Source organism: Haliotis cracherodii, unplaced genomic scaffold (assembly GCF_022045235.1).
Source record: "Haliotis cracherodii isolate W230 unplaced genomic scaffold, xgHalCrac1.p SCAF_10, whole genome shotgun sequence".
Lineage (NCBI taxonomy): Eukaryota > Metazoa > Mollusca > Gastropoda > Lepetellida > Haliotidae > Haliotis > Haliotis cracherodii.
In genome coordinates, this window is record NW_027266265.1 from 10,959,334 (window position 1) to 10,976,197 (window position 16,864).

The 16,864-nt window shown below is 41.8% G+C and overlaps 2 protein-coding genes across 2 annotated transcripts in view; one reads left to right on the forward strand and one right to left on the reverse strand.

The window, feature by feature from the left end:
• The window catches only part of LOC139454056 (zinc finger protein 64-like), a 210,099-nt gene that overhangs the window by 64,022 nt on the left and 129,213 nt on the right, over positions 1 to 16,864 (reverse strand). The gene's annotated exons all lie outside the window — the stretch shown is intronic.
• LOC139448165 (uncharacterized) lies at positions 1,903 to 15,435 on the forward strand. The gene is made up of 2 exons (XM_071229688.1): positions 1,903 to 1,974; positions 13,303 to 15,435. Exons 1-2 carry the CDS (start codon positions 1,903 to 1,905, stop codon positions 15,433 to 15,435), a joined length of 2,205 nt encoding a protein of 734 aa, XP_071085789.1.

The following is a 16,864-nucleotide window of genomic DNA, read 5'->3' on the forward strand; positions in this document are numbered from 1 at the left end:
ACCAGTCTGCCTACACACCTACCTGTAAGTCTGCCTACACACCTACCAGTCTGCCGACACACCTACCTGTAAATCTGCCTACACACCTACCAGTCTGCCTACACACCTACCTGTAAGTCTGCCTACACACCTACCTGTAAGTCTGCCTACACACCTACCTGTAAGTCTGCCTACACACCTACCAGTCTGCCTACACATCTACCAGTCTGCCTACACACCTACCAATGAACCACCACACATTTATCATCTAACACTGTCTTCCCCATCTTCCCTCCAGCACTAGGCAGACTTCCCCCCCGAGATGTTCCTGTTCCCCACTGTCAATACAATCATATTCCCAGCCAGTATCCTCTAACACTGGTTAACAGTTGACATATTATTTCTCCCCATCCTTCTGACCTATAACTTCATCATTGTGTCACCATCATATCAACAGCTTCTTCTATCCAGCTCACTTGGTCGCTTATGCAGGAGAACAGAAGACACTAACTGATGTGGTTTCAAGAAAGGTTAAGAAAAATGTCAAATGACTGGTCAAAAACAAAGCAAATAATGCTGTTGTCAGTGTCACCTTAACTCTGACATATAACGCTTTGCTTAGAACAAGAATAAGGTCAGTATATGTCATCTTCTGTCTTCTTAATAACCTTTATAATTCATATGACTAAAATCAACATAAATCCAATTTTGATAAAATATATAGATATAAAATATTTGATCTTTATAACAAAGAAACCACATCAGAACATATTTCCCAATAAAATGATTCCCTTATGTAACGATTTCTTAAATTTATGACTCAAATTGTAATTTAAAAAAAAAATACATTCATTTTTTTTTCCCGATCGTTATGTAAAGTACAGAATCAGAATTCATATAAGATGGTGAGGGAATTTTATCTTCAGAAACAAATCATTGAAAATACAAAGTATTCCGATAAAATTTCTGTACCTAGAGCTCAAGAGAAGCATTGGTCCATCACCAACACAGTCAACACTCCTGGAACCACTTCTCACCATGTTATGACTTGGCATATAAAACCACAAGAAAAGTAAGTTTCAATTACACAAGATGAGTAATGTGTCTTGCGCCATTTTTTCTCCCCTACAGAAGCGGAGGGAGGATAATAGATGACCTTAATCATGCAGTAACTTGCACACAAATACTATTCCTTTCCTAGTCTTGTATCCCCACTGCTGTTGAATTCAATTCACATCCCACTCGTCAAGATTTTCGAAGATAAACTCCAATTGAACAAGCGACGCTTTCAAAAGACGCACATAATTGATGGTAGGGTAAACTGGGCTCTCGAATGCAAAGTGCAAAATACCTGTCATCAATCAGAAATATATAACAGGAGTAAGTCCCCACAGGGCTATTACGTCTCAAGGAAAGTGATTATATATGATATGCAGGAATTGATGAAAACCATCATCATCGTATGAAGCGTAATAAACAATATTAGGAATTGCTGCTACTCATTGAAATGGGCGAGTAAGAATAGAAGAAACTAATAGAGGCAAGATGGCGACAAGATGTTAATATTGCTGGCACCCTTTGCCATGATTAATGACATCTAATATCAGATTGTTGAAAATTATGGATGAGATATTGATATGGCCCATACAGCAAAAATGACACCCCATGGAAATCAGTCAGGACTGCAACTTTTCACTATCGTCTTCTAGTGTAATAATTTCATTCAGAAGTGCATTTCCTTCTATGAGAAAATTTCATTACAGTCCACGAAGATTGATTTCATAAATCAAGCGTCAGACAAAGCCCAAATGTCCTGTAAGTCGTACCACAGTGGATGTAAACACGGCTTTTTGACATAATGCTCATGTTGGCTGCCCATTGTTGGCAACAGGGTAATTTGAATGCATATTCTACAATTACAATATGCTATCACTGCGGCCCAATGATGATGAAGGGCCAGACGAAGCCCTGGATGACAAAGAGCGTGGCTTCCAAGTACATCAATCATAACGCTCTCATGAAATCAGACATCATGCATTAATAACGCGTTGACTCCTTTGCCATCCTAATGCCCCTGATATGATCTCAGAGCAACCCTCTTCCTTCTATTCCCAGGATCTAACGCATCTTTGGCACATTTCCCGCCATCTCGTCCGAAGAGTCGTGTTCGGCAAAGCAGAAAAATCGTTAGTCAAAGACTCCATTTGGCGACATGAGGGCCGTGATCCCAGTTGTCCCGAGTCACCAGGGTTAATTAGTGTGTCAAAACAATTAACAGCTCGACTTTGCAAGGTGAAGATTCCTTACACCTAAGCCATAATCGTGATATTGTAATGACGGCATTTCCAGGCTGGTAGCAGCGTCGTTCGTCATAATTAAACACCAAAAAATCTTATTTACTGACTTCCATCAGGACGATGGACGGGCCATATAATTTTCAGGAAACATTTTACAGGACAGGGCGAGAAAATTGAGAATTATCGTTGATGTAATAATTCCTTTCAACTGTAACAGATGATAAACCCACAATTTTCCCGAGTCATTCAAAGCCTGATTTCATCTATCCGTCTCTATTATTAAAGAGATTTGCCAGGGAGATCAGTCATTTCAGATTGGCAAGTATAATCCCGTTCTCGCATCTATGCTAAACAATGTGTCAATGTGTCCCTCCCTCTAACAATGACTCGCACCGCCACAGTCGAGAGCTAATCTTGGTGAAAAGACATCTTTTCAACTTGTTACCAGTTGAAGTGCAGATTACATCTGAACCACTATCAAAATGCGGAACATTGATTGTCATCTTAAGAACAGATTGAAGCTAATTAAACTATTAAAATCAGTGATTGTTATCATATAGGGGCTAGATTTATTATAAAAGCTGCTGTACTGTTCCCCCTGGTGACACAGGTGTTTCCATGGAGAGTGTCTTACACAGGAATCCCTGCACTGGTTGTAACATTGACTTCTTGTGTGGGTAGGTATATGCATCTTCTAGGATTAGCACATCCCCTTCACAAGTATCATAGACCACAATTATAATGTACATGCAGGATTTAGCCTTAGAAGGAAGTTCTGGATCATTACATAAATGTGGTAAGTAATTATGAAATGTGTGCACTGGCATGACGTCGAGAAATAAGATATAGTAAAGGCCATTATTTTCAAGGGGCAAAGACCCAGCAAGTCTGTTGAGTCACTTAAGATCAACTTGGTCTGTCTGTGAACTCAGATTGTAAGATGTTCTAATGATACTACAGACTGCAAAGACCCTACATATTTCCTTGGCACTACAGACTGAAATGACACATAACACACTATGGATTGAAATGACACTTATTATACTAGACTGAAATGACACTTATTATACTAGACTCAAATGACATTTATGACACTGGACTGAAATGACAGTAATCACACTGCACTGAAATGACACTAATGACACTATGGATTGAAATGACACTAATGACACTATGGACTGAAATGACACTAATGACACTATGGATTGAAATGACACTAATGACACTATGGACTGAACTGATGCTAATGGCACCATGGACTGAAATGATACTAATGACACTATGGACTGAAATGCAGTAATAACAGTATGGACTGAAATGACACTAATGATACTATGGATGAAATGACACTAATGATACTATGGATGAAATGACACTAATGGCACTATGGTCTGAATGACACTGACACTAGGGACTAAAATGACACTAATGACACTATGGACTGTAATGGCGCTAATGACACTATGGACTGAAATGACACTAATTATACAATGGACTTTTGATTTCAAAAGACATAAGAGTGAGATTCTATTGATCATCCAAAATGATTCTTTCAACTTTTTGACCAGTGTCTTGAATGTCAAAAGTACAGCTAACCATCTTCAATGTCAGAGAGATTACTGATGTCATTTGATTGTGATGTCATGGTAACTCATGACATCACAATGACATCACAATTTCATTGAAGTGATATTTCCTTGGAGGTCATACCCAAGCATTATCTCCTATGGAAGCAAGTTTAGGATGACAAATGGGGATTACTTCCTGTGCGAGAGCAAGGTAATACATGAATTCTTACACGAGTTTCATAAAAACAGTATAACACACATGTGGGTGTAATAATTCCATTATTACCCATTATTTCTTAATCCTTTTGAGCTCCCCTTAGAAAAATGCTGATCACCACTGCTGTCCTAGAAAAACACAATTTGTTGAATGACGTGAACAATCTTCACCTACGACGTTGTTTCTAGAGTGACATCTCCGATCTTACGTCACAATAAGATTCAAATGAAGTCAGCAATGCTGTCCGAATAACAAAAACAATAACCTGGTTCACGAGAAGCGATATTTGCACTAGTGCACACATGGTTTTTATAAACTCAGTTATGTCTAACCCTATAGGTTATCAATATTAATATCAACCCTCTGTCTGGACTGTCTCCCTCATGCTCATATAACAGGGATCCACCATATCGAAACAACAAGCGTAACGATTTGATTACCTAACAAAACCTTATTCTACTTCTTAATATTTTTTTTAGCAACTTGCAAGCCAGTGATTGGAAACCAGTAGCATATCCTGGTAGGAGTGTGCAGCACTGGGAGATATAACGAGACTAATTGCCACGCACCCCCGACATCCAACCACTGCTGATATTGTTTCATTACTAGGAGCAATTGTATTCATCAATCTTTTATTATGACAAAGGGTAAATGCTTTTTATCCTCAGGTCTTGTCAATTAAGTGACAATAATTCATATAGATCTTGACATCAGTTCCTGATCTTGTGGCCAGCAAGCATTCTGTGATGACGGAAGACAAATACGAGAACATTGAGTCCATTTGCTCTGGGTTGACATTTGATGACCATGAAATTATAATCCTTCCCATGGTGTCCATCTTAATGTATAAATCGTACTGGAATTAGATCAAGCCTTTGTTTAAGATTCTCGTTAAGCAACTTTATCCATCAATCACATTGCAAAATTCAGTATAAATAAAAAAATACTTTTTTTTCACTGCTCATGATATATGTGATATTTGTTTTTCTTTTATTTGAGGTCATTCTTAATAATACTTTTTTGTATAGTTTTTAATGCATTTATCTATGTAAGATATTGGGACTCTCTTGGAAAAAGGTTATAGTGTCACATCTCAATTTATCATTATGTTAATGGTAGAAAGAAATTATCTATTTTATATGTGAGTCAACATAGAAAACGTAGTTAACATAGAGGAGAAAGAACATGTGTATTTGATTTAAAGTATCTTTAATATAATAGTTGTTTTCTTTAACTTTTTTAAAATTTGAAATTTAATTGAAATATGAAATGTAATTTTATACTAAACGGTAAAATATAATATAATTAGTATAATTAGACAATAATTAAAACACAAAATATAATTGATCTCAGTAATTAATCTAACATTAATTTAAACCCCTTCCCCCATTTGAATCTGAATTATATAACTTAGACACATACTATTTTCCTAAAAATGTACAATCATAATTTGAAAATTAATTCACCATGATAAGAATGCAATTACATGATAATAAAACAATTTTATTAATATCATCAAACATATCGACAATCATCAAGTAAATTGTGAATAATAACGACTTTGAGATTATAACCCAAAACAACGAAGGTAAGAAATGATTACAAAATCGAAAAAGATAAAAGAAAATCACGTTAAAAATAGTCCAAAGTTTTGACATTGTTAATATGACTTCACAGGGGAGGTCACCGCTGATAAAAAAAATACCCTTTTCATTTCTAGAAAAAAAAAGGCCCCCAAATTGTATCAATTTATAACAAAGGAAGAACAAGAATCGTAATGCTGTTACCATTCCCCTCATCCTTTGTCTGTCATCATTGCCGTTTGACTGAAGCCATTGTGTATCGCGCTGAAATCATATCTTCAACATGATTGACGCCAAAATTAGATTTACCTGACAGTCAGAGTGCTTTAAGATTTCTTAGCCATGGGCTAAATTATGATATCTAGTTATAAGTCTGTTTCTGCCATGTTCTGCTGTCAGCCGTAACAACGAGAGCATGTCATCAAGCCCAGCTGAGACAAGCTTCATCGCAAAGTCTATTCACTTCCTTTTTTTATCAGATTTGGGCAAAAACTCATTTTCTTTGAGAGTTCATTTCATATAGCCCTTGCAGGGCTCCCCAGTGTCACCGAGAACCATTCAACTTGTCAATCTTTTTGTCCAGTTTTGAGCGAAACAGATTCTTGTGAATTCACTCAAATTCCAGTCACTGCAATTCATTCATAAATATTTTTTTATGAAATTGTAGGAAAAACATTTTTTCTTTCGTTAACTTCATTTCCCCTTGTCAACCGTGCTGCTATCTGGAGTGGTTGGGCAGGAGGTTTTTAAAATTTTGACAGAAAATGATATCTTTGAAAAGAAGAAGTGAGATGTATTCCATTGATATTGACAAGGACAAAAATTCCTCAATAAATGGATACATCAATCACAGACTGTTGGATACGGAGACAGAATTGTTCAATGGGTTAAAGACTCACTGCTTGACAGAAGCTGATCTGGGTGTTATTTATGTAAGATCCACTGAAAGGGTCCCAATCTATCACCTCTTTGGTTGCTGGTTCCCAGTGCCCATACTGGTTGAAGAACTGGTTAAATGTAGATTGGATGGTTACAATGGCTGTTGATAAACATCCAGAGACATTATTCTGTAACAGAAGCTGAGCTACCCTGTGAAAGTGAGTGAATGTTATTTTCAACTTTTTTGAATTGATGCTAGGATGATGGTAACTTGTTTGAATTATTAGCATGATTAAAATACACACAACAGAAACTAAGTTTTGGCTTCTGAAGAAATATCCAGAGACAATATTCTGTAACAAAAGCTGAACTAGGAGATTATGTAGGAGCTCCCAATCTATGACCCTTTGGTTCCAGTTCCGAGAGTCCACAAGTCGGGTAGCCTAGTGGTTAAAGCATTCGCTCGTCGTGCCGAAGACCCGGGTTCGATTCCTGACATGGGTACAATGTGTGAAGCCCATTTCTGGTGTACCCCGCCATGATATTGCTGGAATATTGCTAAAAGCAGGGTAAAATCAAACTCACTCACTCACTCCAAGAGTCCACACTTGTTGAAGAACTGGCTAAATGTGGATTGGACTTACACCATGTTATGGTTCATATATAATTTCTCTATAATTCTGCATAATGAGCTATCACTGCATCAGATTTACTTGCATGAAGTGCACGTTCAGAAAAGCAAGTGAATTCCTGGCTCAGAAACAACTCCAAGAATACCAGCCCGACATCATCATAATGGTTTTAAAGTGTATACCTGGCTGATTGTGTTCATTGAACCCCTCTCTGTAGGAGATAGACTAGCTGCCAGTATTTTGAAACCAAAAATGGATTTGCAGGTTTCCTTACGAAAGTCCTTCTATATGAGACTACACACAACCTGTTCTCTCATCTGTATCAATGTTCAATGAAAAGCATTTAGGACTTCTACCTGAACAGCCCTTCCCCATACCCTTTCTCCCCCATCAAAGTATCCTGACAGAAGTACCCAGTATCCTCCTCCATCAATGTATCCTGACAGAAGTACCCAGTATCCTCCCCCATCAAAGTATCCTGACAGAAGTACCCAGTATCCTCCTCCATCCATGTATCCTGACAGAAGTACCCAGTATCCTCCTCCATCAATGTATCCTGACCTAAGCACCCAGTATCATAACATAAGTACCCAGTATCCTCCTCCATCAATGTATCCTGACCTAAGGACCCAGTATCCTTACAGAAGTACCCAGTATCCTCTTCCATCAATGTATCCTGACCTAAGCACCCAGTATCATAACATAAGTACCCAGTATCCTCCTCCATCAATGTATCCTGACCTAAGGACCCAGTATCCTTACCTAAGTACCCAGTATCCTCTTCCATCAAAGTATCCTGACCTAAGTATCCACCTCCATCAAAGTACCCTGACCAAGCACCCAGTATCCTCCTCCAACAAAGTACCTTGACCAAGCACCCAGTATCCTCCTCCATCAAAGTACCCTGACATAAGTACCCAGTATCCTCCTCCATCAAAGTATCCTGTACCCTCCCCACCCCATCAAAGCTTCCTGGCATAAGAACCACATATCTATCCTATTCAGATACACAAATCAACCAGTGATTCTCCTCTCACCATCATATACTTCCCAGAAGCAGTTAAAGAACACATTAACTGTAGAATATGAAAGAACTGGATGTTCTCTGACTTCTTTCGAGTAGTATATAAAAAACTGACATAACCACCAGGGTGATGTTGTTTAAATTAAATATAAATTCTCTTTTTTTGTAATATTTTCAAAATGTATACACATTATTCCATTTCATAAAATACAATACATATGCATGTTTTTGTGTATCCAAAACCCAAAATTAAACCCATCAAAAAAATATTAGTAGAGAAGCAACATTAAAAAAATACCTCGACAAAAACATAAAATTAGCACTGTGCTCCATCCTGTGTAGCCTATAAATATCTGGTACCTTAATCCGAGGTTCTCTTAGTCTGCTCTTGTTCTGCAAATTGTGTTACTGCACGGTGCATACATCAAAATATTTCCCCATCATGATATGAACCAGCTTCCCCTTCAAATGATAAACTAACATTTTATTCCCTCTTTTTGTCTTCCAAGCAAAGGTTTGGGCTTACATCTAATCTCAGTTTCACAACAGGCTTTGTTCATTTCATAACACAAAAGCATTCATAATTCAATCAGATTCACCATAAACCTCCTTCCCTGCAATATCATAAAAGAACAAGATAAAAACGCGTTGAGTTAGATCACCTGGAAATCTTATTAGTATCGGAACAAAAACTTTATTACAAACTTATTTCTATCCTGCCCTCCAGGCCTAGCCATATCAAACACTAATTCTATATGATTTGCTCATCAAAGTTGCTTGGGGATCCAATTCCATTTTATGGCACATATCCTAATACCCCTTGGACACATAATGGTATCATCTTACATATGAGATTCCCCATGTAGTCCCTCTGGTAGAATATCAAGGAGAAACCATGTCAAGGGGTAGCAGGTGGGAACGTCTTGAAAGATTTATGAAATCATACTGCCCTTTTCATGTTATTTGTGTTAGTCTCACAGATGAGGTCCCCCAGGCAAGACAAGACAGCCATTGCACCTGTCGGGAGAGATATACGAGCTTAATCTAACCCTCTTCAAAAACTGAAAGCTTTCTGTTAGTGTGTTGATCAGTACATAATCATGTTTGTCATATAAGTATTTCACCAGTTTCTTTTTCATAGTGAGTGTTCACTGTACAGTTTCATAGTCCTTCATCGATAATTTTATTAGTGTTGTTGCTGGCCTAATGCCCAGGGCGTTACGGTATTACCATATTTAACCCAATTGGCAATATGCTGGCACCCATTCTCCAGGGATTCTTCATGGTGTAAGACATGTTAGTTCTCTATCAGCTGCTCCCTTGTTAATATTACTAATTATCTACAGCACTAGCAACATGTTAATTATTAACCATGAAGCACTAGAGATAGATGGCAAGTAGTTTTGTCCTCAGAGGACAGCCTAGTACATCCAGGGAACGTCCATCCACCTGCTGGTGTGTTCTGCTTGTCTAGAGAGGACTGAACTGGGGTTGGGTAGGGTTAAGCATCTGCTGGTGTGGTCTGCTTGTCTAGAGAGGACTGAACTGGGGTTGGGCAGGGTTAAGCACCTGCTGGTGTGGTCTGCATGTCTAGAGAAGACTGAACTGGGGTTGGGTAGGGTTAAGCATCTGCTAGTGTGGTCTGCTTGTATAGAGAGGACTGAACTGGGGTTAGGCAGGGTTAAGCACCTGCTGGTGTTGACTGCTTGTCTGGAGAGGGATGAACTGACTGGGGTTGGGTAGGGTTAAGCACCTGCTGGTGTGGACTGCTTGTCTGGAGAGGGATGAACTGACTGGGGTTGGGTAGGGTTAAGCACCTGCTGGTGTTGACTGCTTGTCTGGAGAGGGATGAACTGACTGGGGTTGGGTAGGGTTAAGCACCTGCTGGTGTGGACTGCTTGTCTGGAGAGGGATGAACTGACTGGGGTTGGGCAGGGTTAAGCACCTGCTGGTGTGGACTGCTTGTCTGGAGAAGGATGAACTGACTGGGGTGGGGTAGGGTTAAGCACCTGCTGGTGTGATCTGCTTGTCTGAAGAGGACAGAACTGGGGTTGGGCGGGGAGGGTTAAGCACCTGCTGGTGTGGACTGCTTGTCTAAAGAAAACTGAACTGGGGTTGGGTAGGGTTAAGCACCTGCTGATGTGGACTGCTTGTCTGGTGAGGACTGAACTGGGGTTGGGCAGGGTTAAGAACTCACTCAAACCAGGTTCATCCAGGGAACGTTTACCTGCTGGTGTGAACCCAGAGGGGATTCCGGGTTAGAACTGGTGCCAAGGAACCTTACACTTGTTGTAAGAGGTGACTTAATGGATCGTGAGTCAGACTTGCTGACTTGGCTGATTGCATGTTATTGTACCCCGACGTTGCTCACAATATCGATCACTGGATTGTCTGGTCCTGACTCAATTTTTTACAGGCCGCAATCATATAGCTGGTGTTAAACAACAAACACACCATGAAGTATGGTATCCCCAACAAGTTTGGTACTGTCATGATGTTGTCATGATGTTGCCATGGGAACAATATCAAACTGTTTTCACAATCTTGATTAAAACCAAGCCGCATGACAAGCAAACTTTTGAAGCAATAGTTTCACAGACATATAAGTTGTCTACATATATCACACTGAAACAAATAATGCAAACACACTCAAATCATTTTCAACTTTTCAGTAAACACCCTGAAAGAATCTTTGAAAACAAGTAAACATCAAAACTCATTATTGCGTGTATAATGAGCACCCCCTTCTACACAGCTGTGGGGTTTTTTTTTAAAAAGTGTGCATGATACTCTAGAAAATACGGTATTTGAAAGCTGTAACTCAAAACATTGTTTCAATGCAATCTCGACCTGTGAAGATGCAGGGTAGAATAGGTCTTCAGCCGTAAAAGGCGACTATGCTTGTCGTAAGAGGCGACTGACTAACAGGATCGGGTGGTCAGGCTCGTTGACTTGGTTGATGCATGTCATCGATCCCAATTGCGTGGATCGATGCTCATGATATTAATCACTGGATTGTCTGGTCCAGACTCGATTATTTACAGACCGCCATCATATATCTGGAATATTGCTGAGTGCGGCGTTAAACAACACAGAAACAAAGTAATACAATCTCAAGACAAAAAAATACAAAAATATCAAAAGCATCATAAATCAATGTCAAACTAAAACTTTATGCACTCAAACCTCAGGGAGAATAAGAAAACTAACAAAACATCTGTAGCATGTACACATCTCATAATTGTCAATATTGATAACCGAATCAATATTCTCCTTAAGTGGCACTCAACAACTTTCTGACTCGGAAACATGCATTTTCATACTCTCCGCAGCTTATCTCGGAAAAATATGATAGCCATATTTCATCCCCAACCATACTTGTCCAAACCCTGGCAGAAGCCTTGTTGAGAAGCTCGTGAAAATGATAATAATCTTTTATTGCCGATTCGGAATGACAGTACACAACAAATTACCCCAAAATCAATGAGGACTGAAACAATAATACTCTTAGAAGGCTGGGGTGGTTTACATTGCTTGGTTTACCAATCCTTGGCGCCACTTCAGCGCCAGATTTACTGTGACACAATAGGAATGTTGTGGGGTTATATCCCATATTAAATATCATGATATATGATATTGTCATAGAAATGATTCAGAAACAAGACTACCGTCATTTTCGCAACTTGCATCAACCAATACATGTGTTTTGAACACTATTTTTCCCAAAGTTGTTAGTTTTTATTGAGAGTATTTCAGGAGGGGTATTAGAGCTCTAAATCTCACTTATACAGATTAAACATAACATAAAAGCTGAAGATTTCTCCACAAACAGTCTTGTGGTGATTCATGGCTCACTATTCCAGTTAAGCTGCTTTGAACACATCACAGAACTCTGTGTTACTGCGAAACAGATTTCAATAGATAAACCTGATATAATGGCAATGCCTTCATGGTATTAAAGTGTTATTCTGGTGCGGAGATTGATATAGTTTTGCATTTGCAGATTTGGAATAATATGTGTGACAGTTCTATCTAACACGTGTACCATCTCAATACATCTCACTTGCACTAATACTCCCCTCTTCCCCTTCACACACAAAGTACCACTGACATCACACACCAATCACCCGTTTGCATCTTTAGCCTCTAGAGACATGACCCCTACCCCATCCTCCGACACCCCTTCACAGGAACCCCCTTACTGCCCCACCCATCATATACACCACTTCCACCTACACAGACCTAGCCTCACTCTAACCCTTATGTCTCACATCTGTAGAACTTACACCTTATCACATGGAGCAAATCCCAATCCTGCCATACACACCCCTACCCCACCTTACACACCCCTACCCCACCTTAAACATCCCTACCCCACCTTACACACCTCTACCCCACAGTACACACCCCTACCCAACCATACACACCCCTACCCTACCTTAAACACCCCTACCCCACCATACATACCCCTACCCTACCTTAGACACCCCTACTCCACCATACACACCCCTACCCTACCATACACACCCCTACCCCACCATACACACCCCTACCCTACCATACACACCCCTACCCTACCATACACACCCCTACCCCACCATACACACCCCTACCCTACCATACACACCCCTACCCCACCATACACACCCCTACCCTACCATACACACCATTACCCCACCATACACACCATTACCCCACCATACACACCCCTACCCTATCAAACCAACCCCAACCCCAACCCCACCAAAAATACCCCACTACACACAGCCTACCCAACCATACAGCCTACCCAACCATACACAGCCTACCCAACAAAACACACCCTACCCCACCATATACACCATACCCCACCATACACACCCCTACCCCACCACAAATACCCTACCATACACAGCCTACCCCACCAAATACACTCTACCCCACCATAAACCTCCATCTACATCCACCTACACACCCTCCCGACCCACCTACACATCCTCCACAGCCTACCCCACCATATACACCCTACCCCACCATATACACCCAACCCCACCATATACACCCTACCCCACCATACACACCCTATCCCACCATAAACCTACCCCACCATACACACTCTACACCACCATACATACATTCTCCAGATCCTCCACCTACATCCACCTACACACCCTCCAGACCCTCCACCTACATCCACCATACACACCCTCCAGACCCTCCACCTACATCCACTTACACCCCCTCCAGACCCTCCACCTACATCCACCTACTCACCCATCAGACCCTCCATCTACATCCACCTACACACCCTCCAGACCTTCCACCTACATCCACTTACACACCCTAAAGACCTTCCATCTACATCCACCTACACACCCATCAGACCCTACACCTACATCCACCTACACACCCTCCAGACCCTCCACCTACATCCACCATACACACCCTCCAGACCCTCCACCTACATCCACTTACACCCCCTCCAGACCCTCCACCTACATCCACCTACTCACCCATCAGACCCTCCACCTACATCCACCTACACACCCTCCAGACCCTCCACCTACATCCACTTACACCCCCTCCAGACCCTCCACCTACATCCACCTACTCACCCATCAGACCCTCCATCTACATCCACCTACACACCCTCCAGACCCTCCACATACATCCACCTACACACCCTCCAGACCCTCCACCTACATCCACCTACTCACCCATCAGACCCTCCATCTACATCCACCTACACACCCTCCAGACCCTCCACATACATCCACCTACACACCCTCCAGACCCTCCACCTACATCCACCTACACACCCATCAGACCCTACACCTACATTCACCTACACACCCTCCAGACCCTCCACTTACACACCCTCCACACACATCCACCTACACACCTCCAGACCCTCAATCTACATCCACCTACACACCCACCAGACCCTCCACCTACACACCCTCCACCTACATACCCTCCAGACCCTCAACGTACACACCCTCCAGACCCTCCAACTACATCCATCAACACACCCACCAGACCCTCCATCAACAAGCCCACCAGACCCTCCACCTACACACCCTCCAGACCCTCTCTCTACATCCATCTACACACCCTCCAGACCCTCCATCTACAGACCCTCCAGACCCTACACCTACATCCACCTACACCAGACCCTCCACTTACGTACCCTCCAGACCCTCCATCTACATCCACCTACACACCCTCCACTTACACACCCTCCAGACCTTCCACCTACATCCACCAACACACCCACCAGACCCTCCATCAACAAGCCCACCAGACCCTCCACCTACACACCCTCCAGACCCTCTCTCTACATCCATCTACACACCCTCCAGACCCTCCATCTACATCTACCTACACACCCACCAGCCCCTCCACCTACACACCCTCCAGACCCTCCACCTACATCCACCTACATACCCTCCAGACCCTCCACATACATCCACCTACATACCCTCCAGACCCTACACCGACATCCACCAACACACCCACCAGACCCTCCACCTACACACCCTCCAGACCCTCTACCTACATCCACCTACACATCCACCAGACCCTCCACTTACATACCCTCCAGACCCTCCACCTACATACCCTCCAGACCCTCCACATACATACACCTACACACCCTCCAAACCCTCCACATACATACACCTACACACACCCCAAACCCTCCACATACATCCACCTACACACCCACCAGACCCTCCACCTACACACCCTCCAGACCCTACACATACATCCACCTACATCCACCTACACACCCTCCAGACCCTCCACATACATACACCTACACACCCTCCAAACCCTCCACATACATCCACCTACACACACCCCAAACCCTCCACCTACACACCCTCCAGACCCTCCACATACATACACCTACACACCCTCCAAACCCTCCACATACATACACCTACACACCCTCCAAACCCTCCACATACATCCACCTACACACCCACCAGACCCTCCACCTACACACCCTCCACCTACACACCCTCCAGACCCTACACATACATCCACCTACACACACCCCAAACCCTCCACCTACACACCCTCCAGACCCTCCACATACATCCGTATACATCTGTGTACATCTGTGTACATCTGTGTACATCTGTGTACATCCACCTACATCCACCTACACACCCTCCATTCCCTCCACCTCCATGCACACATGTATTCAGCAGGTGACCCAGCAGCAGCAAGTGATGCTGTTGATCATCATCATGTCAGGTGTATTTCTGTAGCAGGCATCATCAAGTACAATAAGTCATCCCTTGGTTCCTGTCAAAATAAATCACCTGGTCATTTCTTTGGCTGCTAATAACAGAACTGTCAATGTAAAAGAATGCCATGCACAGCTCAATTTCTCATTTTAAGTCAAATGACAGTCATTATGCTTTCAAGTCAATTACATATAAGCCTTTATTTCAGATAGATATGCCATTATAGGGATCCCCCATCCGTCCAGAGATCATTCTAATGGCAAGAAAGATGGCACAGATTTAAGTCTGCTCTATGCTTTGCATGTCGGATTACATTGAACATTAACCCAAATGATGCATTGACCAAAATAACACATTAATAAACATATAAAAAATAGGACCGGCTTATAATTTCACATTTACAACCTGACTTGATGGGATTCCATGATAAAATTCATTTATGGAAACGAAACATTGATATATTGTTTGTTAATACCAACAAAATGGTTTATCTGCTACTTTCCCAAATTAACAGTGAAATACATAGCTGAAGAATATTCCATTCATCAAGGAGTTTTTTGTCGAAAATTTGTTAAAGTCTGAATGAACTCAAGTTTGAACTTGGTGACCGAAATATATCATTTTTCTTCTGCACCCCAAAATTGAGTATTCACCTCAGCCACCAAATTTGATTGACACTTTCAAGATGTTTCAGCTCTTTCAATGACTTAACCTCTTGTACTTACGATAAATTTAGTCCCCACATTGAAATTTTATTGCTTAATTTTCCAGGGAACAGTCTTCATTACAGCAGCAAAAGCTATGATATTGATATTAGCCACGGAGGGAAGTAGCAGAACGTTCCGGCTGACTCCCATCCTACACGGAGCATGTCCTGCAAGGTCTGGCAAAGGGTGTTCCAGCGGCACATCACAGCAATATTAGGAGTGAAGACAGTCAAGGTGGCAATACACCATGTGCACGTGACAACATTCTGACAGCCAAAAACAAGATGCCACCATCCGGGATGAAACTCAGTGATGAGGGTTGGGAGTATGTGAGTCTTGGTGTCATGGACAACGTGTTGAAAGATTCACCATGTTTCACAGAATAATCACAAAAAATCTGTCAGGATCTTCATTTGGTTATGTTTTATAAAAAGGTTTTTGCATTAAAGAATGCGTTTTGAGTCTATTGACAGATCAAAAGAGGACTGATGTTTGTTTATTGTTTAACGCCGCTTTCAGCAATATTCCAGCTATATGATGGAGGTCTGTAAATAATCAAGTCTGGACCAGACAATCCAGTGATTGACAACATGAGCATCGATGACATGCATTAACCTAGTCAGCAAGCCTGACCACCCGATCTCGATAGTCGCCTGTTACGACAAGCATGGTCGCCTTTTATGGCATGGTGACAGGTGTCACACCATTAAGTTGGTATGACATGGTAGAAACAGGTGTCACAC